The sequence below is a fragment of the Xiphias gladius genome, chromosome 16 (genome assembly GCF_016859285.1).
Source record: "Xiphias gladius isolate SHS-SW01 ecotype Sanya breed wild chromosome 16, ASM1685928v1, whole genome shotgun sequence".
Lineage (NCBI taxonomy): Eukaryota > Metazoa > Chordata > Actinopteri > Istiophoriformes > Xiphiidae > Xiphias > Xiphias gladius.
In genome coordinates this window covers 19,635,854-19,657,371 of record NC_053415.1, presented here as the reverse complement: position 1 = coordinate 19,657,371, position 21,518 = coordinate 19,635,854, and the positions used below count along the sequence as shown (strand labels likewise).

At 41.1% G+C, this 21,518-nt stretch overlaps 3 protein-coding genes and 1 long non-coding RNA gene across 4 annotated transcripts; all 4 read left to right on the top strand.

The window, feature by feature from the left end:
- Positions 1-353: 353 nt before the first annotated feature.
- Positions 354-2,028, top strand: LOC120801460. The gene is made up of 3 exons (XR_005709103.1): positions 354-399; positions 1,491-1,553; positions 1,986-2,028. It is a non-coding gene; the product is annotated as an uncharacterized LOC120801460 (long non-coding RNA).
- A 283-nt stretch (positions 2,029-2,311) lies between these two features.
- Positions 2,312-5,612, top strand: scel (sciellin). Its single transcript, XM_040148840.1, has 9 exons — positions 2,312-2,328; positions 2,498-2,548; positions 3,190-3,258; positions 3,384-3,437; positions 3,565-3,627; positions 3,720-3,794; positions 4,445-4,553; positions 5,323-5,425; positions 5,596-5,612. The coding sequence occupies exons 1-9, from the start codon at positions 2,312-2,314 to the stop codon at positions 5,610-5,612; spliced, it is 558 nt and encodes a 185-aa protein (XP_040004774.1).
- Positions 5,613-7,427: 1,815 nt separating this feature from the next.
- slain1a (SLAIN motif family, member 1a) lies at positions 7,428-18,546 on the top strand. Its single transcript, XM_040148511.1, has 9 exons — positions 7,428-7,879; positions 9,274-9,410; positions 12,388-12,504; positions 14,067-14,177; positions 14,433-14,582; positions 15,213-15,557; positions 16,439-16,627; positions 16,804-17,137; positions 18,471-18,546. Exons 1-9 carry the CDS (start codon positions 7,428-7,430, stop codon positions 18,544-18,546), a joined length of 1,911 nt encoding a protein of 636 aa, XP_040004445.1.
- A 1,869-nt stretch (positions 18,547-20,415) lies between these two features.
- On the top strand, positions 20,416-21,510 carry wu:fc50b12 (uncharacterized protein LOC103911624 homolog). The gene is made up of 3 exons (XM_040148837.1): positions 20,416-20,436; positions 20,603-20,766; positions 21,276-21,510. Exons 1-3 carry the CDS (start codon positions 20,416-20,418, stop codon positions 21,508-21,510), a joined length of 420 nt encoding a protein of 139 aa, XP_040004771.1.
- Positions 21,511-21,518: the final 8 nt, after the last annotated feature.

Sequence of the window (21,518 nt, the reverse complement as noted above, 5' to 3'; positions counted from 1 at the left end):
TGCCTGAGACAACTGTCACCAGCAATGAGTAATAAAATACTTTCAGATTATTAAAACTCTGTCGTTGAATAACAGTAGAATTTAAATCTATACATCACCTACAATTGAACCTCTCTTTACTGTATTTCCGTGCAGCGCGGAGGACAAACTCTATGACACACTCCTCCCCTCGTCCATCAAGGATGATCTCTCACCTACAGACAGGTGACATTTTTACACATCGAGTCTAGAAAATGAATTATATTGATTTTGACCCCAGGCAATTAGTAGTTATAAACTGTACTATAGTGTTGTGTTAACAGGTTGTTGCAACTGTACTGAAGTATATTTTCTTCTTCACAGCCAAACAACCATCTCCACAACTGAGACTGTGACAGTGAAAAGCAGCACTGACACTGAGTGAGTTTCATCCGGTGGTGGGTATAATGTAGGCTGTGTACCATCTAGGTGACATTTTACATTTTCAAGTTAGTCAGATGAATGCACCCCAGTGTCTTCATAGATAATATTAAAGGACAAGTCATATGATGATCATATTATACATACACATGTATTTTTTTATTTTTTATTTTCAACAAATCCAATCCAAATAGGAAAACTAACAATGAATTGGTCCTACTAACAAGTCTATGGAGCCAAAGCCGAATATATCTTATTCCTTTGTGCCACAGAGCAGAGAGCAATTAAAAACAAATCAGTGAGCCTTTATCCTCTGTAAACTGTAATGCCACTGAGTCCTTACACAGGGAACTGAGACATGCAGGCTAATTTAAGGCCCAAATGGCCTGTGGGAGTGTGACTGGTGTGTGAGTGTAAAGTGTGGTCCTGCAATGCCTGGTCCCTCCTTCAGTGTGTGTCTGTGCCTTACAGCCATAGAGCCAGGATTAGCATGGCTAGATGTAAAAATTACCTTTTTAAGTTACATCATCCTACCAATATTGGTTTCTTTTTTTACATTAAAGTGAGACTGTGTGAGTTTTGAAAGAACAAATAACAGAATATCCCCCTTAGAAAAGAAAAGATTAATTCATAAGTGATAAAAAAAAAACATCCCTAACTTAATCAATACACTTAGGGGGTTTTGCTACTACAGCCTTACTTGGTCTGGTATGACCAGTCGCTTACGGTGGCTACTGTTCGCTAACTTCAGATACCGTTGCGCAACTGCCGCTACTAAGTCAGTTAACTGCCGTCATCACTCCTCTCCATCTGCACTAGCGTTACACTTTGTTTAAACGTGCCACTGGTAAACATTTCGGTGGTACTGTCAGAAAAGTAAAACAAGCCACTGATTCAAGAGAGTCTGGGAAAATAAAGGACAAGTCAGCGTGCCATGTCGCGGAACTGTCACTCGTTCAGCAAAAGTTACACGGTCTCGCTCCGTATGAAAAATTGCGAAAAAGTTGTCTGACCCCTGATCCACCAAAGCTCACTACACTAAGTACTGGTTAACACACGTTTTACCCTTTGTTGAAATGATTTCTCTGCAGTGCTGAGGACAAACTCTACGATACGCTCAGTCCCGATTTTACCAAAGACGATGACACAGACAGGTAATGTTTGCAGTCACTAATCTCATTGGAAACACTTTACTTTAAGTTCCCCATATTTAGCATTTCTAAGCATTATATATAGTGTGCTATAAACATTTAATAAATGATTTATGACCCACTATAATGTAGTTGTAAGCAGATACAAGTGTTTACTAATGTATTTGTTAACAACTGTAACTCCTCCTGTGGACACCCATATATGGAGGCTGTTGTTTAAACAGATAATGAATGACAATATATTAAATCACTGTTGTAATAAAATAAAATACGGCCTCATGGAAGAAATTATTATTGTTGACAAAAAAATGTAATTAATAAGCACTTAAAATGTCCTCATAACTTCATGTTAATTAAGTTACCACCTCATTTAATGCTATAATCTTTAATTATTATCAAATCGTAATGTAATAAGTAATATTCGCTTCATTACAGCAAAACAACTATCTCCAGTACTGAGACTGTGACGGTGAAAAGCAGCACTGATGGGTGAGTTACTGCAGGACGACTTATAGTGACAGTGACAGTGACATTAATACCAGGCAGTCAGATAAAAAAAAACATTTTCTCCTGTTTTTCCAGAGATGGTTTTAAAACCACAACCACAACGAGGACTTCCTTTAAGTAAGATAAACCTTTACCAATCAATAAAAATATAAGGATTTGCGATCACAATTGTCATATATTTATAATATTGTTGTCTTTACAGGGCTGAGGATGACCTGTACGACACCCTCCTGCCCAAAGCCATTCTATCTGATATGTCTTCTCCTGTCAGGTGAGCTGTCTCAGCGAATAACCTTCTACTTATCCCATCAGTCAAACGAAGACATTGTCATTGTCACAGCAGTTCAAGCGTTACGAAGAGAGAGAGACGTGCCGGTTCTTTGTATGTAGTAGTGTATGTATCCCATTTTCCATTGAAATTTTTCCTCCGTGCCATTTAGAGGAGAGAGCCCAACTCTGACGTCGCCGTCCTCCACTCGCAGCATCACCAGGTAAAAATGTTGACTGTGCAATTTTAGCTATCTACAGATGTTATTATTTACATAAGAAATACTATTTAATCAGGAGAATATTTTCTCATTTACGATGACTAAAATAAAATCTTTCTAAAAGGCCAAGTTGATTTAAATCGCTTACTTTAATGAGTTTTAGCTTTAAGATTTTAGGCTCCAAACAAAAAATAACAAACAATATCTCAATTCTGTTTTTTTTAAGAATTTCATTATTATCTATTTTTCCGACAAATGTACATGCCTATTTTCATCATTGATCATTTCATAGTAGTATTAGAATTCATAATGTGCAAAACAAACAAACAAATAAACAAACAAACAAATTCTTGTTTTCCTCACTTTTTACATACATCCAGATTATTTATGTTAAAAAACAGATTGTCAACAACACTGACATATGCAAACAATAAAAACTAAATTAAAAAAAAAAATTAAAGCAAATGGGAAAGCTAAATAAATAACACAGCCTACATATCAGCCTGTACAATATATTAACAAGCTTTTATTGAGACAACTGATGCAACAAAAATGGATTCGTGATACCTAAATTATAACGTGAGCTCAGTGAATAAATCTCAAACTCAAAGTCCAACTCATTCCTATGCCTCTTTGACACACAGTTACAGCTTGTACACTGATGATATTCCCTCCCCCCGCACCACCTCCTACGTTGTCAGTACCAAGCCCAGGTAATCATTTGACTACTATCATTATCTCTCAAACTCTCACACACACACACACACACACACACCAGATGAAAACATGGCTGCAGACTTTCAATTATCCCTCATCTGCTCTGTGTTTGCACACACAGTGAGGACTACAGCAGCGACGATAAAACCTACTCTTACTCCAGACAGGACTCCAGGTAGGAGGAGGAGCAATCCAAGACCTTACATAATGATTTTTCTTTTCATTCTCACTGAGTATACAGTAAGTAAGCAATAATCTAAATCTCACATGTGATCTCTGGTTCGATTTTTGTCTTTGTATAGCTATGAGTACACCAGTATCACCAGTCCCACTGCTTACACCGCATCATCATACAGGAGCAGCAGGTATTAGATGATCTTGAATATGACTGGGTTTGGTGTACAAGCATAATAGGAGAGTAAAGCAAGACTCCACCTGATAACTATAACTCTCACAGGAGGTCAGATGACACTCTGATAGATCCAATCTACTCCAAATACTCCATGAAGAGTGTATATGCATCCCCTGAGAGGTAGGAAAAGTGCAACGACAGTCCTTCTCGACCTTGGAAACAGTAGTTTTGCACAAAAAAAAAAAAACTACAGCCCAAACACATGCTAACATGCTGAAATTGACAATGCTAACATGCTGATGCTAAGCATGTTAGCATGGTGACATCTGCCAATTAGTGCAAAACACAAAGTACACCCGAGGCTGACAGCAGTGCCATTGGTCTTGCCGGCATATGGCGATAAACTAAAGTTTTGGACAAACTGACGTTTTGACCTGATGATGGCGGTAAATGAAACGTCGAGGAAAAGTCGGGTAATCACCAAAATCATTTGGATTCCTCATCTGGGAACCAGGGATGTCTTTACCAAATTTTGTGACAATCCATCCAATAATCTTCATGATATTTTCCTAAAAGTAGAAAATGTCAGCCTGCTGGTGGCATTAAAGAGAAAATTAGTTATTCCTCATCTGGGAATCAGGAATGTCTGTATAAAATTTCATGGCAACCCAGTATGGCACACAGGCTTTTGTTTTGCAAAACTGCTGTTTCCAAGGTCAACAATGAACTTAGAGTACATGCATAATGTTCTTTTAATATGTTAGAGTACATGCATAATGTTCTTTTAATATGTTATAAAACACTTTATCAACCTCTCTTTTCCCATACAGGACGGTGCTTGAGAAAGACCTGTGCACCTACTGCCATAAGCCCTTCGTTGGTGATGCCAAGATGGTCCTGGACGACTTGAAGATCAACTGCCATGCTTCCTGCTTCAAAGTGAGCAGATTTGTTTTGTCTCTCTCCTTACATAAACGAAGCAACGAGCAGTGGTTGAGGAGTAAGCAATTAGATGCTTTACTCAAGTAAAAGTCGCAATACCACTCCGTTAAAATACAAAAGTAAAAGTCCTGCATTCAAAATACTACGTAAGTAAAAACATGTAATCATGGGGCGGGACAATTTACCCCATAGGTCTCAGAAGACACTGTTACATGTCATGGTGGGTAAACGTATCACTAATAACATTATTATTGATTGCTCTGTTCCATTCAAGTGTCCCAATAAACCACGACTGTGTGACAGTAAACCAGCATGAACTATACCAGGACCCTGAAATTGAAGCTAAATCTAAAAATTACTTGTATAATATTTATACCTGTGATTTTCCTACTGTGACATTATTACACAGAGTTTGGTAACATCGAGTTACATCCCTGAGTAGCTCCACTTAGCTTACACCTGACTAGAGGTCTAAACAGGTGGAGCAATTGAAAACACCTGAGTGGGTGTTCAGAGCCTTTGACTGGCGAAAGTAGCAAGTAACCACGGCTGTCAGATAAATGTAGTGAAGGGGAAGTATACATTCGCATTAAGTAGAAATGTTTACGTAAAGTGCAAGTACCTCAAAACTGTACTTGAAAGCAGTCCTTGGGTAAAAGTTTTCGGTTACGTTCCGCCACTGGCAACAAGATGTTATCAGGGACCGTGCAGCTGACTGCTCAGCGTGTCTCTTTGCTCATGTAAGTGTTTGTTTTTGTTTGAACAGTGTGAGGTGTGTAACAGCACTCTGGGTCATCTGAAAGCCGGGGACAGCATGTGGATCTACAAACACATGGTGCACTGTGAAAACTGCTTTGAGGTCACCAGAGGTAAAATAATAATAATAATAATAATAATAATTATAATAATTCTCAGACTTCCTCATCTTTATGTCAAAGGCCAATGACTAAATGCTGAAATGCGTTTGTTTACTTTGTTTGCTGAAAAAGGATGAGAACACCTTGAATTTAACAGGTCATATCCTTCTTTTCCCCCACAGATAAATGGCGACGCTGAGTTTCTCTCCCTTACAAGCTGTCAGATGGAAATCTGGGTGTTCAGGCAACTGAAAGTTCCATTACGGTTCAAATTTTTGTTAGTAACACACACACTGTTGCAGCTGGTTGTAATTGTGTTGTTGACATCAACATGTGTCTCGCTCTGTTTCTACTCTATCATAGGTTTAAGATAGCATTTCTGATATTATCTTACGTCTGCTGCCTTTAGGGGGACATGATGGGGGATATTGCAAAATTTAGGGCCGGGGGCTTTTTCTGTGTGCAATAAAGGCAATTGATGCATCTAAAAAATAGTAAAATCTGTTAGTTCTTTTGGCGTATAGATGTCCTGTTGCCTTTTCATATCGAGATTTAATCTTTAATTATTATGTTCCAAAGAATAGTTATCACAATTATGAAGAATATTTCTATTTATTGGTAAATGTATTAAGTGATAATTTATCATTTAATAGAACAGAACAAAGCAGAAGAGATTAGGAATGATTTTAACTGAATATAATTTTTCCTAAATTTTAAATTCTGCCGTAAACTATAATTATTTTTATATTCATGGAATAAAATGTAAAATTCTTCCTCTTCTTTGGTGAATAGATTGACTTTTATTTCAGCAAGGCACTGTTGTTATTCTATGGGTTTTTTTTTTATATATCTTATTATACCTTATTATATATATTAAACTGCTTCTATAATAAAGAAGATGTAGAGATACAATAACCTTACTGTAATCTCAGGAATATTTTTAATTCAGCATTTCTTTCTTGTGTCGTTCCTTTGACCAATTGGTAACCTTGCCACAGATTTGCTTAAAATGTTCATATGTATTCATGAGGTACTTTTTGCCAGAACTGACCGTATGTAGATGTAGCCCATTTGACCTAAAATTACTGGTCACATCCTGCTCTGAGGTCGCTTTGTGTTTCTTTTTAGTTGTTTTGGTCTCTGTGGTCATTTTGTGTCTCGTTTTGGTCATCCTGTATCATTTTTCTGGTTGTTCTGTGGTTGATTTGCATCTCTTTGTTGTTGTTTTTCATATCTTTGTGTTCATTTTACACCTCTGTGGTTTTTTTTGCATCTCTTTGTGGTGATTTTGTGTCTTTGTGGTCGTTTGTGTCTCTCTGCGGTCGTTTTATCGCTCTTTGGTATTGTTTTGCATCTCTTTGTTGTTGTTTTTTTGGTCATTTTGTATCTGTTTGTGGTTGCCCCCCCCCCCGACCACATGGGCCCCTGGGCCTGTGCCCAGTAGGTCTGTTCAGTAATTAATCCATGAGTGGGGGGGGCAGTATTGGGAGGGACTATATTTCTAAAAATCATATCTGGCTCTCTCAGTAATGACTTTGGTGTGTGTTTAATGAAAAGGCTACCATTTAGTATTGTAATTGTAATTAAATGTAATAAATTTTTGGGTGGTTGATAAGTGTCAGAGATACTATATTTACAGCCACTGTGATTCAAAACTTTACAAAAAGCTACGCAACGCGGGTAAAGGTCAGTACATGTACAGTACATGTACGTGTGCCCATAAAACCGCCCATAATAAACGCTTCCTCGGCAATGGTGTGATGGGAGTTGAACTGCGAGCTGCTGACCAATGAGATGGAAGCTGTGCAGTCATACCAGCAGCAGCAGCGGCAGCAGCAGGCAGCATCAGTGTGTCTATCTGTGTGTGTGAGTGTGTGTGTGTGTGTGTGTGTGTGTGTGTAGTAGCTTTAAACCGGGGGGGGGGGGGGGTGTATCTGGACACCCTCTCTGAATTGAGTAGGACCTTCTGCAGGCAGGCCGTGCTTTTTGCCCCTCTCAATGTGCTTTTTACCAAATGGAAGCAGAAGTGTTGAACCCCCAGATGATGGCAGACGTCAATGGCAACAATAAAATCACCAACGCGGAGCTGGAGGTGTTAAAGCTTCAGGAACTGGTCCGAAAATTAGAGAAGCAAAACGAACAATTGCGGACCAGAGCGAACGCTGTAAACAATTGCTCCATCGGCCCTCATCTCCCGACCTCGTTGTCGTGTCTGCACGGGGCTGCAGCGTGTCCGAGTGACAATTTCTCCAGCAAATACGGCATTTCGAGTCCGACACAGTCGCGTCCGTGTGCCCCCGGACCCCGGAGTTCAGCGGAGGAGCCGTTCGCCTATTTTCAGCCGAGCTCGGTGTCTCCCGATGCCGCGGGGGAGGACGGCGGCGCCGCTGGAGCCACAACTGTTTTGGATGAGGTTGATATTTTGGACCTCAACGCCGTGCTCCCTGTCGGAGAGCCCGATAGCTGGTAACTACTCTGCTCCTATCAGCCACTTTGTTGCAGCCACACACGAATGAATTTAGCAAAAAAAAAAAAAAAAAAAAAAATCAGTGTCCTTTGTGTTTTTCTTGCCGAATAGATGCTTCACAGGCCACGGGACCAGGGGACTGTCAAGCAGCCACAGTTTTGAGACGTCATGTGTAATGCTACCCTGCCATGTATCCCTCTTATTGATTACAATTATTGATTCCTCTCCAAGAAGAGTAGACCTGCAGACACTGGTAAACAGGGTGACTTTTTACACAAGGAGGGGGGGGACAAAAACAGATTTGACCCAAGCTTTGGGGATCCCATGATGCACTGTGCATGCAGCATAGGTATCAGTTCAGAGTAAGGCAGCGCTGGGATGAAATTAGAAACAATGACCCCCCTTCAGCCTGTGATCAAACAGCACAGCTTGTGTGTGTGGTGTTCAGCCCCCCCCCCCCGGGGCTGAACTACTTTCAAACGCTGTATCTGCTGACTCCTGGTAGCTCGCACCCTGACATGCTGACTGCTGAACCGTTTGCGGATTCGTGTATCTGTGATGTGATGAGGTGGAAAAATGTAGCACGCAGCTGAATGCAGCGGCACCGGTGGGATCCGGCGTCCGCCCAGCGTGTCAGTACGCCCTCAGTCCATTTAACATAACTAGCTGACCCCCCCGAGTCAGTGTGACACCGTGGCCTAGTTGCTGAATAACAGGTCAGTTCTGCTCGGTGACACATCACTTTTTAGAACCCTAACCAGTTCATTTTGAGGGGTCTGTCACCTCAGTGTAGCGTAGTCACACACATCCGTACATTAGGTTTATTGATTTACTTTATAGTCTTGTCATTGTAAGCAAAATTCAGAATCAGATAGCTTGTTTTATCCTCTTTATTCAGTGGTCAGATACGTTCCACTGATAACAAGCAGCCGGTAAGATGGGGGTCCAGTTTCCTTCAGTTTTTGTCTGGCCGAGGCACAAGTATCTTGGGATGCAGCGAATGATTATTCTCTCCATGAACTGATTGACGTGTGGTGTATAAAATGTCACAAAACATTGAAAGCTGCTGTTTTATTTTCCAAGGCGGCATCCCGGATGAATTGAAATGTGGATTTCATGAAATTCACTCCCTTTCCCAAGGCCACAGGTTTACCTTCGCTATAAAGAGGCTTTACCTTACTGGGTTGCACGTCGGAGAAATATTGCCACCGAAAAACTCAACCCTCAAGATCTCTTGTTTCTATTTCGTGTGGGCACAGATTGTTCTACAAATAAAATACAGCAGCCACCAGTTTATTTACTTTCAGTTCTAACTGTGAAGTAACATTGTTTTATGCTGTGCTATAAAGGTGGAAGGTGGCAGGACTCAGCTGTGGGTTTTGGTGTGTTCCAGGCTGTATGTGAGTCCCAAAGCCAAGCTGCAGGGTGAGAGTTTCCTCAGTCCTCTCCAGTGGTGCAGGCAGGTACTGGACCACCCGGGGCCTGAGGTGGAGCTGGCTAAGATGACCCTCTGTCACAGACTGGACCAAGGTACGGTGTATTTACCAGTCGGATTAACGGCCTTCATCTGCAGCCACATCTGGACATCTGTCTCTGTGGCTGCTGACATGTGATTATAAGCTTTGACACACTTGACGCACAAAGTGTCTCAGTGCGCAACAGGATTTCAGCTACGGTTTCGGAGCCGTGGGAGCCGTTTCACTTCACACAGCTCCGTCATTTCGAACCATTTGACCATTTAACTAAAATCTCTTTAAATTTATGGGTTTTAAAGTACCTCAGCCGACTTCCCACAAAGTGATTTTTTTTTCTGTGTTAGTGGAGTTGGATGGACTTCCATTTTTTACATTTACAGTATCAAATTCTCCGGAGGACAATTAAGATCAGCTTACGGGATTTGTTACTCTGCAGATATAAAATAAACAGTTTCATTTGGAGGAACTCATGCTGTGCTGGTGGATACATTACACTGTGTTAAGTGAAAAACAGTATAGAGGAGCGTAGAGACGATTTATAAAGCTCTGGTCAACCATTACACTGCTCAACCAACAAGTGGTGTATACATACACATACACATATTTTCAATCTTCAGTTTTTTTGAAGGAATGTTGAAAAAGCGCAATTCAAAAGAAAAAAAAAATCCATTTTAAATTCAGTCTTTATGCTAAGCTAAGCCAACCAGCTTCATATTGAACAGGCAGACTGGAAAGTGGCATCGATCTTCTCATCTAACTCTCAGCAAGCAAGCGATTAGTATAATTCCCAAAATGTTGAACAGTTTCTTCATTCAAATATAACTGACCCTCCACTGTAACAGAGTGTGCCAAACTTCCAAAAGCTCCCTCTTTGGGCTTTACGTGGTGTATTTGTTGCCCAAAGCACAAGGATCTTCAGTTGTTCGTGCAAGAGTCCATTCCAGCAGTCCGCAACGGTCACTATAAAGCCACATTTTCACCAGTACCTCACAGTAATGTTAGGCCACACCTGACACCTGAGTGACAATACCTACCTACATCCTGTATCGGTCACAGCGCAAAGGTGACAGCCCATACACAACTTGGTGGGCTACAAATATTACATTAACCTCTCGTTGTGAAATGGCTCCCACAGGGTATATTTACATGCACATTGGTGTCCTGGATTTGAGTCTTGTCCTGGTTTTGAGTATATATAGAATATACTGGAGCATTTCTATGGAACATTGTAAAACCTGGTTATTTAGCTCCCTGTATAAATGATAGCATTGTACAGGTCATTTACGGTCCATGGTGTTACCGTCTTTGACTCATCCGCATCTAATGAATCAGTTGTTTCTGTACTGAGTCATTTCAACAGCTGAGGATGAACCCACTTTGTTTTTTTTGTCTACATTTTGCCTCTGCGTTTAATCATCAGCGATGGAGAGCGAGAGTAAAGATACAGTTTACTGTTATACTTAGATCATGAATCATCATATAATCATCAAATTTTTTGTTTTTCTGACTAAAAACTACATAAATCAAACTGAGGACGCCCCGGCGCTCATGGCCGACCTGGATACATTATTCACAAGTTTAAATATCCTGTGTTTTCTAAGCATACCGGGGTTTCTACATCAAGGATATGATGTATATGTACACTATGACATAACCAGGATAATACAAAACCCCTTCGTAATCAGGATACGAGTGTGCTACTTAATGACATTTGCTGCTGGACTGAGTTTTAGAGTCGGTGCTTTACTGCATCTACACTCATGCAAGGGGATATGGTTGCCATAGAAACCGTGCTTACATTAACTGGGTGTTTGAGGCAGATTTGCTCGGCACTCGCTGCTCAAAACAGCCCCGTACAAGAGACTCTTCTACTGTTGCATGCATCCGTGTATACTGTACGTATGCATGTGTGTGCTTTGATTTTAAAATTTAATAAGAGCTTTTTGGGGATCAGTTATATACTGTGGGCCTGTTGTGTCCACACTGTGATTCAATCCTGCATATTTGTTTGTTTGGATGTTCATTAGTGTGTGCAAGGTTCAAGGTCCTCTTCTTTCTCTAAAGCCGTATTCAGTGAAGGTTGGCTCTCCTCCTGTGGGTCATGAATACATCCTTGTGCCTGAGCAGGGCAGTTGGGCTGTTGTTTGTGTAACTTGCTGTGAATGCTAGTTTTATCCAGTAGTGTTTGAGCCTAATTGTGTCAGGAATGCCAAATGCTCCACTCTGTCAGGTGTGTGCCACTCTGACTACCAATCAGTGGGGATGGACTCAGTGTTTGCACACATTGAAGACACATTATCTCAAGTCAGTCGTGCCATTCCAAGCCAAATCTATTCTCTTTTAATTGCCAGGAGTTAGTAAAAAAGTATAGTACCATTTTTTTAATAAGGCGTATTTCATTAAGTGTTTATAAGTTGCAACTGATTGCTTTAATTGTCATTTATTAAGACATTAATAGGACAATATTTGAGCTGTCAGACAAAGCCTGGTAACCTAAAATCAAGGGGTTGTCAAGCTTTCCATATCAGTGGTTTATACTACTGATCTATGAACTTAATTAATTATGCTTTAACCATGACTAAAGCCATTAGTTACAGCTTATAAACCTTTAATATGTTATGACATTGTTGTTTTGTGAAATTTGTACAGCAGGAAAAATCAAATTTAAGCAGTATAAATGTAACCTCCACACCCCAAAGTAGACCATAGTCGATCTAATTCTGATTTTGGGAATGAGTTGTAGCCTACATGCACAATCCCTGCTTATCCTAAGATCCCTCCAGAAAAATCTGTAGTTTAGCCCAATAAGCCGCAGTGGTAGGCTAAACCTTGTCTTACCGTATCAGCCTCTTTCGTCCGAGCTTTCTGACCCAATCATTTAAAACATCAATTCTGATCTGTAAAAAGCAGATTAACATTTGGCTGGAGTGTGTTAAAATATTATCAATGTACGGTTTGTGTGCGGGTGTACATGTGTGTAATATGGTAAAGCAATCAGACTAACTGGTCCTTCGCTGCAATCTTGTGTCCAGCTAAGCGGTGGCGAGGAGTCTCCCCCGTCCGTCCGTACAGCTGCATAGATGGGCTCTCCACCCTCAGCTGCCCCGTCCTGCCTTACACTAAATCTGCTGCACTAACCGAGTCCCCAGGTAACACAGTCGTACTACACATGCCTGTAACTCATGCTAACCACAAAAGATAGTCACTCTAACTTCAGAGGGATCATGCGGATCGAGGTCTGAGTGTTTATCCCGCGCAGCTACATACTAATGGCCGAATCCCTGAACACACACTGATCCATTTTGTGGCTTAATTGGGGTGACCGGCCTTGAGTGAATTCATTGTGACATACTGTATCTTATGAATGCTGTCTATTTTGTTTATCAAATGTCAAAGGGGACCAGTTAAACTGAGACTGCTGTTTCATTGAGGTGATCTTTGCAAGAAAAAAAAAATGCCGCTGCCTTTGGCATTTGTTTTAGTACAGCAGCGACTGACCGAGTCCGTGAATCCTGCTGACTTTTGTGATCTCTTTTTCCTTTAGTGCCGTCATGAGGTGGACATCTTTTGTTTCTAGTTAAATGTCATGACGACTATTGGAAGGATTGGCACAAAACTTTGCACGGACATTCACGTCCCCCTCAGGATGAATTATAGTAACTGTGGTGATCCTTTGACTTTTTATCTAGCGGCTCCATCGGGTCAAAATTTCAATCTTGTCCAATACTTAATTTATGAGCACATACTTGCTGAACTAGTGGTATCCCCATCAACTTGAGCTTTACTTTGTGTTTAGCAGTAATTACCAAATGTTAACATGCTAAACTAAGATAGTGAATATGGTAAACGTTATACCTGCTGACCATCAGCACGTTAGCATTGTCACTGTGAGCATATTAGTATACTGACGTTAACTTTTAGCTCAAAGCACCAATGTGCCGAAGTACTGCCTCACAGAGCTATTAGTCTTGCTGTAGACTGCTGTAACCTTTATTTATGCAGGGTAGTTTCACTGGGGTTTTTTTCTGGGATGCTCCACATTCACAAAGTTACACACAGTCCCACCTTGATAATGCCCAGTACAACCACAGCCGGATCTGCTGACCTTTGAACAGTACTGCTTTTTCATTTTCCCCCACCCCAGTTTTATCCCGCCACTGTGGGGACTCAAGTGCACTTTTCTAACCTTCAGGCCATTGCTGCCCTACTTCCAAAATCTCACACCATAACAGAGTAGCAGAGAATGCGCAGAAGGCTAATAAGCTTACATTTTGGCCGAACATTTAAAGTCTGTTTAAATTTAGAGGCCACAATCTTCATTGCTCAAATTAAAACCAGCTCTTTCCTAGAACCTCATAGTCCTTTCTCTTTTCACATTTAAATAATACGAATCTATTGCTTCCATAATACGTTTGGAGCTCACTGTATAAACATAACCCAGATTCTTAAACAACCTGTTGCACATAGTGTTACAATCAGATTACAGCAAATTGCAGGGACAAGATTATAAGGTCATGCTCTGAGACAGATGGAGACAAGCAAGCTCAAACGCCGCCATAAAAAAAAAGAAAATACTTCTGCTTGTACAGCCATACTTTATATTAAAACACAATTGTCAGTGAGTGCAGGTTGAGTTTTGATTTGCACGTTAGGCTGGTTATTCGTGTGTATGAATCTTCTCTCTCTTCTGCCGTGTTTCTCACCTTTCAAGCCCCACCGCCGTCATCTGGTCAGTCTTTTCTCCAGCCGAGTCTCCCACTCAGGGCCAGCTGCAGCCTCAGTGACAGAGCGCCCACCTTCCTATCAAACTCCACGCTCCACAGTAAGACCCCGCTGACAGTCTCTCTTCCTTGCCCTGGAAGTCATTTCTGCAGTTTTATCTGGTGTGAGTCGCCATCCACCTGCGAGGAGAATATATACACATAAACGCCACATCTGTTACGGAAGCGTCTGTGTGTTAAGTGCCCTGCATCACATGCCTTTTGTTAAAATCACTGCAGTTGCCCCTTGTCGTCCTTGGCTATAGAAAGTAAAATATCTTGGTGAAATACATGTGTTTCTACTGTGTGTCTTTTAGACGTGGGTCGCCGGCATGCAGCCGTCAGTCCACAGTCTTCCCTGGACAGCGAGGTGGGTGTGTCAGAACTGGAGGATGACACCATCTCTATGAGCTACAAACTGCAGGACATGACAGATGTGGAGGTCATGGCACGACTTCAGGAGGAGAGTGAGTTACCGTCCAAATGTCTTATGGGCATTAGAGGGAGTAGAGAAGGCAAAATATACCTTTCATGCAAAAGGGCCTGAAGTTAGAAGTAAATAAATCACCACACAAATAAATCTTCTACCTTCTATACACTAAACATATTTGATTTTCGTGTTGCTTAGTTTTGTCTCTGACAAGGCCGTTTGTCTGGGTTTGGTTATGGTGTTCACACCCAGTGTTTATTAGATTCCCAGTTCCATCTTAATGGAAATATTTTGACTGTATTGTTTTATACTTGCACGTAAAGTGTATCTATGCTGTTCTGTAAACGTTTTTGTTTCTGAAGACTTGAAATAATACCACTGAATGGCATCCATATATATAATAAAAGACTGGTGTGCGGCTGAAACTAGGATAAATGCTTGACCTTTGAACAGTTGAACTTTAGTAGACAGTAACATGTTGTTGTTAAATTGTGCAGGAGATTTAAGGAAAAAAAACCTTTCCTGTGTCAGTCTGGTCTACTGATTCAGTAACTGAATAATGGATGAGGAGTGCCTCCAGAAGGAAATGTCTCATATACTATATGGGTTAATGGGGTTTAGGCTCGTGTTTCCCCACATATAAAAGCATTCATCTGTCACCGTGTAGGTCTCCGACAGGACTATGCCTCTACCTCAGCCTCAGCCACAGCCACAGCCAGCCGTCGCAGCTCCAGCTTCTCCTTACACTCCCTGAGGCGCAGTGAGATGGATCTGGAGGAGGAGGACGAGGAGGAGGACGAGGGGTACGACCAGCTCCCTCCTCCCCAGCCTCGACTGTTCCGCACAGGGTCTATGCAGAGGGGCAGCCTGCCCCACTCCCACACCTTTTCCAGTATCAGAGACTGCAGACGCAGCTCGACCACCCCTCACTTTTCACTCAGTGGACTCTCCCAGTACTCTGGACCCTCCAGCCTGACCACAGAAACACACACAGCGTACAGGAATAGCACAGGTGAGGGTCTGATGAATTCCTTGTCCACTAGCAGCTGTAAGATCACTAAATATCCCCCTAAATAACAATGTCACTGTTCCGATTTTTGCTGTGAAACAGCCCCAATGAATGCCCCAATTCTGACTGAAAGTCTCTTAACAGAATTACCCACATTTGAGATGTCCTTAATTTCTGACCAGACGATTTCCGTATCTGCCAAGACAGTTTTAAAGAGTGCTCTTGGTTACAGGATTTAAAAAGAATCCCCAGTTAGGGTCAGTGTACTCTGCTCCATCAGTTGCATGACTGACTGATGTTGTAGTCTGAGACACATTTGATTGTCATGGTGAGGAGCAAATCTGATTATTATTATTTTATTTTTTTTCCGTATTAGGACTTTCACATGCTATGTATTTTTGAGCTTAATTGAGTCAGAATTCTTAGAGGAACAGTTTGAAACTTTGGGAAATGTGCTTATTTGGTTTCTTGCCGAGAGTTAGAAGAGAAGTTTGATAGCACTCTCGTGTCTTTACGGAAAATATGAAGCTACAGACAGCAGCCGTTTAGCTTAGCTTAGCATAAAGACTGGAGACAGAGGGAAACAGCTTGCCTGGCTCTGTCCAAAGCTAACAAAATCCGCTTACCAGCACTGCTAAAGCTCACTAATTAACACATCACATCTTGTTTGTGTAATTCATAGAAAAACCAAAAAAAGGACAAGTTGTGGTTTTACAGGAGGTTATGTGCTGGATTAGTCCTTGGCTGTAGGCAGTTACTTTCGTATTCCCCAAAATATCTAGACTATTCCTTGGATCTATGAAATGTGAGTCAGAATTTCCCGAAGCTCCAAATGAAGTCAAGACCTGCAAAGTCTGATCTGATTTGTTGATATGGTTGCATAGACAAGCTACGGAGAAGCATGCCCAACCTGATCCGAGCTCCCAGCATGCCCAGTGTACCCAGTATTCCATGCCTGGCTTCCCCCGTCAACCCACCCTCCCACGGCCCCTCCTCCTTGCCAATGATCTCCTCCCTCCGGAGCAGCCAAAGCTTTGACTCATCCAGTGGGCTCACAAGACTCCAGTCATCCAGTAAGACTCTTTTCCTCATGTGTATGAATAAATCAGCCATTCAAGGTTCATTTTTAGTCATGAGTTAATATAGAGAGCTGTTTGTTGAAGGCATGGCAATTCCAAATGCAGTAATTGCAATACTATCACTGATGGTAGAGTTACTTGCAACTAACTGTTCTCTTGGTGTGTTTCAGTTCCTTCCCCGGGCCAGCTCAGTCAGCGAGTCCAGAGTGTGGCGAACTTCCCCACCACTCCCCGACACCCTCTAAAAGCCACCGCCTACGTAAGCCCCACGGTGCAGCAGGGCCCCACCTCCACCTCTCTGCCCACCTCTGCCAGTCTTCACTCCATCCCGAGCAGCGTCACACTGCCTCAGCCCCTAAAACCCAGCAGCAGTTTGGTACCACAGCCACTAAAAGCCATTGCTAACCAGCCGGCTGTCCCCCGCAGCTCCCTTCCTCGCCCAGCCTCCTTTGTAGGAACAAGTGGAGTTCCACGTGCAAGCAAAATCACCCCACCCACACGCAGGTAAGGGCAGATATACTGACCCAGTGAGTTTAAGGGGGAGCTCCAAATATTTTACACATCGGAGTCTGTTTACAGGACATTTTATATTCTAAATATGTGAAAAACAGTTTGTAAAAAGTAAGTATAAAAATACAAAGACGTATAAAGCCTTTTGCGGCTCCGGAGGGAGCTGCACAAAGTCTAATAAATTGCCTTAAGTGATGTCACTTGAGTCAGAAGGTTGCAAGTTTGAAAACGAAAAAAATTGGCAGGCGTGGAGTTAGAAAGAAGTGAGCTTACCAGACCTCTGTAGCTCGCTCCTTATCTCTGCTCGTGGCTACATGACCTGCCACTGGCATAACACAGCCAAATCTCGGACTGTTGCATTGTGGGTAATGTAGGCACCAGGTTTTGACAAGGAAGGAGAATCCATGGAATTAAAAAAAAAAAAAAAAAAAAAAGATAATATCTCTGGTATCTGGTATCAGAGTACTCTTCTTTCAGCGTTTTGAAAGCCGTGCCCCAAATCCATGCTACATACTCATTTTAAGCAGGTTTTTAGTACATAGCCTGTTCATTCTCGAACTGGAGAAGTGACAAAAACAACTACATACTCAAAACAGTCAGTATACCTACTAAAAAACCCTTGATTTTTGCCTTTTTTGAAAAAAACGTTGCCGTGTTTCTGTTAAGTATATCTGGCAGTGGCATTATAAAGTTGCAGTTTGATTGACATCTAACATTGCCAACTGTATGATTTCCTGTCATTATAAAAGGGTTAAATACATTTATCTCTTGTATGCTGACTGCAAGAACATTATGTGATGAAGATTCATGTGTAGTGCATTATGTATTATTAATTGATTAATTAGGTTATTTGATGAAAATTAATTTATTGATTAATCATTTAAGCCTTTTTCCAAGCAAAAATGCCAAAAATGTGATTGTTCCACGTTTTCAAATGGAAGAATTCACTGCTTTTTCTTGGTCTTACATTATAGTAAATTTAATATTCAGGGGTTTTGGAGCATTGAGACGGGCATTTGGTGTTGTTTTCTGATGTTTTATTGACCAAACATATAATTAAACAATTGAAAAAAAATTTCGACAGGTTGTTTGATAATGAAATCAGTTGTTAGTTGCAGCCCTCTACTGTAAACAGTTAGTTTGCTATATGGAACTTTGACATGGCACAGGTGTTTAAACATTTACAATTATTGTCCAGAGCAGGGTTAAAGAGTAGGTTAAACAAGTTAAACGGGATTCTTTGTGATACTTGGAAAGGATGGCACATGTTTTTGTTTTACATTATTAGGGGAAGGTATTTAACTGACTGGTTTCTTTCCGTCTGCAGTTTGCTGACTCCCCCAAAGAGCCTGGCTGCCCTGAGTGCCCTGAGGGATGGCAGCTGGAAAGATGGCTGCTACTGAGCACAAATAAACAGACGTTCAAGAGGTGCACAGGGTAACACTGCATGGGACCTAACTGATTTAACATTTCGCTGTCAGGGGGTTCCCAGTCTTGGGCCCAGACCCAAGAGAGAGTGACTGTTAACATTTCTAAAAAAGCACTACTCTTCAATGAAGGACAAATTTTGAGACTGAGAACAGTATGGGTCCAGCAGGCTGGATCTTTACCTTACTACCTGCTGAAAACACAGACTGACACACTATGAAACAACCTGGCAATATTCTGATAATCAGTTGTTAAATGTGAACTGGATCTTCTTTGATATGTGTTTTTTTGATTTGTCATTGTGGATAGTCAAGGCTTACATTCAACAGAAATGAAAATTTCTCTCCAGTTGAAAGCTCAGAAAAAACAGCCCACGCTTTTGTACATGCTTCCAATGATTTCTTCTCACTAATTTTGCAGTTGTTATTTTCTGTCAGACTGTGGCGTGAGATATGAAGTTGAACCTGAAATTGGAATTTTGTTACATCCTGTGCCTGTTAAAAAAAAAAGCAGTGTAATTCCTGTCAGTTTTATTCATTGGCCAGACCTTGAAGCACTTTTGATCAGAATTGTGATTAACGCATTAAAATAAATTATGTACTTTGTTTCTTAAGTAAAGTATGACATTCTTTAATGTAAGTGTACACATTTTATCCTTTGGCTAGTTTCTGTTCACATGACAGCTGAGATTTTTAATGTTCTTTGATAAATGTAATCGCTGCAATTATATTGCACATAGAGCCCTGATGCTTTTTATGGATGACAAAAATTTAAAGAGGAGGTGAATTTTTAAAGTGAATAAAAGCCTTTCAAAATATTGTTGTATTTTCCTAGTCTGTCTTGAATATAGTTAACCTGGATTCAAGTAACAAATTAAGGAAATTGAAAGGGAAATCGGAAAAATAAAATGAAAGCGGTTAATGCTAATGCTCAACTGCATATGGCATTGTTGTTCCACTGTGCACAGTCTCAAGATGACATTGCTCTGATATGATATTTGTCATTAATTTGTGTACTTTTTAAGTGACTGAGTGACATCTTTATTTGTTTATTTAAGAGGGACAAGCGACATTTTAAGAAAGCAATGCTGTACATGTGAAGAAATAAGCTAAAACTATAATTTTGACAAAAACAGAGCGTTGGTCACCAGTGTCTCTAAACACAGTCCAACCTCGGGAGACATCATGCTCAACTGAAAACATGTTTTTTTCCCCTCAGGCGAATTATAAATCTTGTAGCCCCACTCACACAGTTTTGAAACTAAAGACCATTTACTACTTCTCTAATTGTCCAAGGGACGCAAAAAACTCAGTACCTTGAGGAAACGACATTGCTGACCTGGTAAAATAAAGGCCAAAATTAAAAAAAATAAAATAAAATAAAAATCAAGAAATATGAAGCAAAAAAAATCCCCCTCTATGACCTGTAAATATATATCCCACGCTAGCAAGACTAACTACTGATAAAACATTCCCTCCACTCCACTCTAAAATATAACAGTGAGGATTTCAGACCAATCTGAGCAGAGTACACTAGTTTACCTGGTAGCAGGTGGAGGCGGATTAACCTGACAGTTTTTTAGCTCCACAGGGAACCCTGGAGCTAAAGTGACTAATGTTTAACAGGACAGTATGTTGATGTTGAATCTCCCCAGTAACCCTCAAACCATGCTCATTTTTGGCATACTGTACCTAAGGGTGAGTGAATAAAATATCTCCCGGCTATTTGGAATTTTGGACCATAAATATGTGTTTAATCTTTTTCAGCAAATCTTTATCATTTGGTTTATGAAAACAGGTACTTAGAGTGTGACTTGCACTGCTGGTCTTTTGGAATTTGAGAAAATGCCCAACAAAGCCCAAGAGGTAGGTTTAATCTGTTTTCATTTTCACTTCCATGTATCTTAAAATCAGCAAAGATATTTCATTGACACTAATTGACACCTTTTTTGGAGCTAATGAATCATTTTGAATCCCTTCATCTTTAGGTGATTTCGCTATGTCATTGTCTTTGTTTTGGTTGTTTTTTTAGGATGCTGTAATTAATTTGAAGACGCTGCAGGAGGTTTCCATTCAGCTTGGCTTTGAGTGGACAGTTTTGGCATATGAGCTTGGCTTCAACAGAACTGAGATAGGCCGCTTCCACACCAGATCTACAGAGAAGAGTGTCCAGGCCAGGACCATGTTGGAAAGCTGGTAATAGTGTGTGTGTGTGTGTGTGTGTGTGTGTGTGTGTGTGTGTGTGTGTGTGTGTGTGTGTGTGTGTTTTTATGTGTGTGCAACATGATTTTGTGGCAAGATTTAGTGACTGTCAGCGTGCAGATACTGTATATTGAAGTGTCATTATACTTACATAATACTTCAACATGATGCATACAGTGGGTTTTTCCTTAATCAACAGCAGATTATTAACATAAAGATATGCTCAGGGGGGTATCTATCCCATCATTCTGTGCAATGTTTGCTCCAATTTTTACTTTTCAACTGACAAGAATGGATCATTTAAAGCCATTGTATTCTTTAAAGATTCAAATAGGCCCTCAGGACTTTTCATATAATAAGTTTAGGAGTTGTTTGTGTTTTCCTGTGGTCTCCTGGGCTTTGACTTTTGGACTTTGTATACACTCCCTCACTCTGATACAACACCCCTACATTTTACCGTATCTATCACTAACTCTCTCCTGTTTCCCTTCCTTGGTTCACAGGTATGAGAAGTCATGGGACAAGCCCAATAAGACCAAGCTGCTTCAAGATGGACTGGAGCGAGCAGGCAGACGGGACCTGGCTGAGAGGCTGCGCTGCCTCCACTGGGGCCACCAGAGGCTGAGCCGCAGGGTGGAGCTGCCCTCCGCCTTCCCTTTCCTCATCACAGTACACAAGACCATCCACAACCAAGACGCACTACGCAGGATCAATGACCTCAACCGTAGATACACTTGAGGCTGGGT

Excerpts from the sequence above, each read along its gene's own strand:
- slain1a (XM_040148511.1), top strand. The coding sequence starts at position 7,428 with ATGGAAGCAGAAGTGTTGAACCCCCAGATGATGGCAGACGTCAATGGC. Across the intron at positions 7,880-9,273 it reads GTCGGAGAGCCCGATAGCTG|GCTGTATGTGAGTCCCAAAG; the intron begins GTAACTACTCTG and ends GGTGTGTTCCAG. Across the intron at positions 15,558-16,438 it reads AGCGTACAGGAATAGCACAG|ACAAGCTACGGAGAAGCATG; the intron begins GTGAGGGTCTGA and ends ATGGTTGCATAG.
- wu:fc50b12 (XM_040148837.1), top strand. The coding sequence starts at position 20,416 with ATGCCCAACAAAGCCCAAGAG. Across the intron at positions 20,437-20,602 it reads TGCCCAACAAAGCCCAAGAG|GATGCTGTAATTAATTTGAA; the intron begins GTAGGTTTAATC and ends TTGTTTTTTTAG. Across the intron at positions 20,767-21,275 it reads AGGACCATGTTGGAAAGCTG|GTATGAGAAGTCATGGGACA; the intron begins GTAATAGTGTGT and ends CTTGGTTCACAG.
- scel (XM_040148840.1), top strand. Across the intron at positions 3,628-3,719 it reads TCATCATACAGGAGCAGCAG|GAGGTCAGATGACACTCTGA; the intron begins GTATTAGATGAT and ends TAACTCTCACAG. Across the intron at positions 4,554-5,322 it reads GCCATGCTTCCTGCTTCAAA|TGTGAGGTGTGTAACAGCAC; the intron begins GTGAGCAGATTT and ends TTGTTTGAACAG.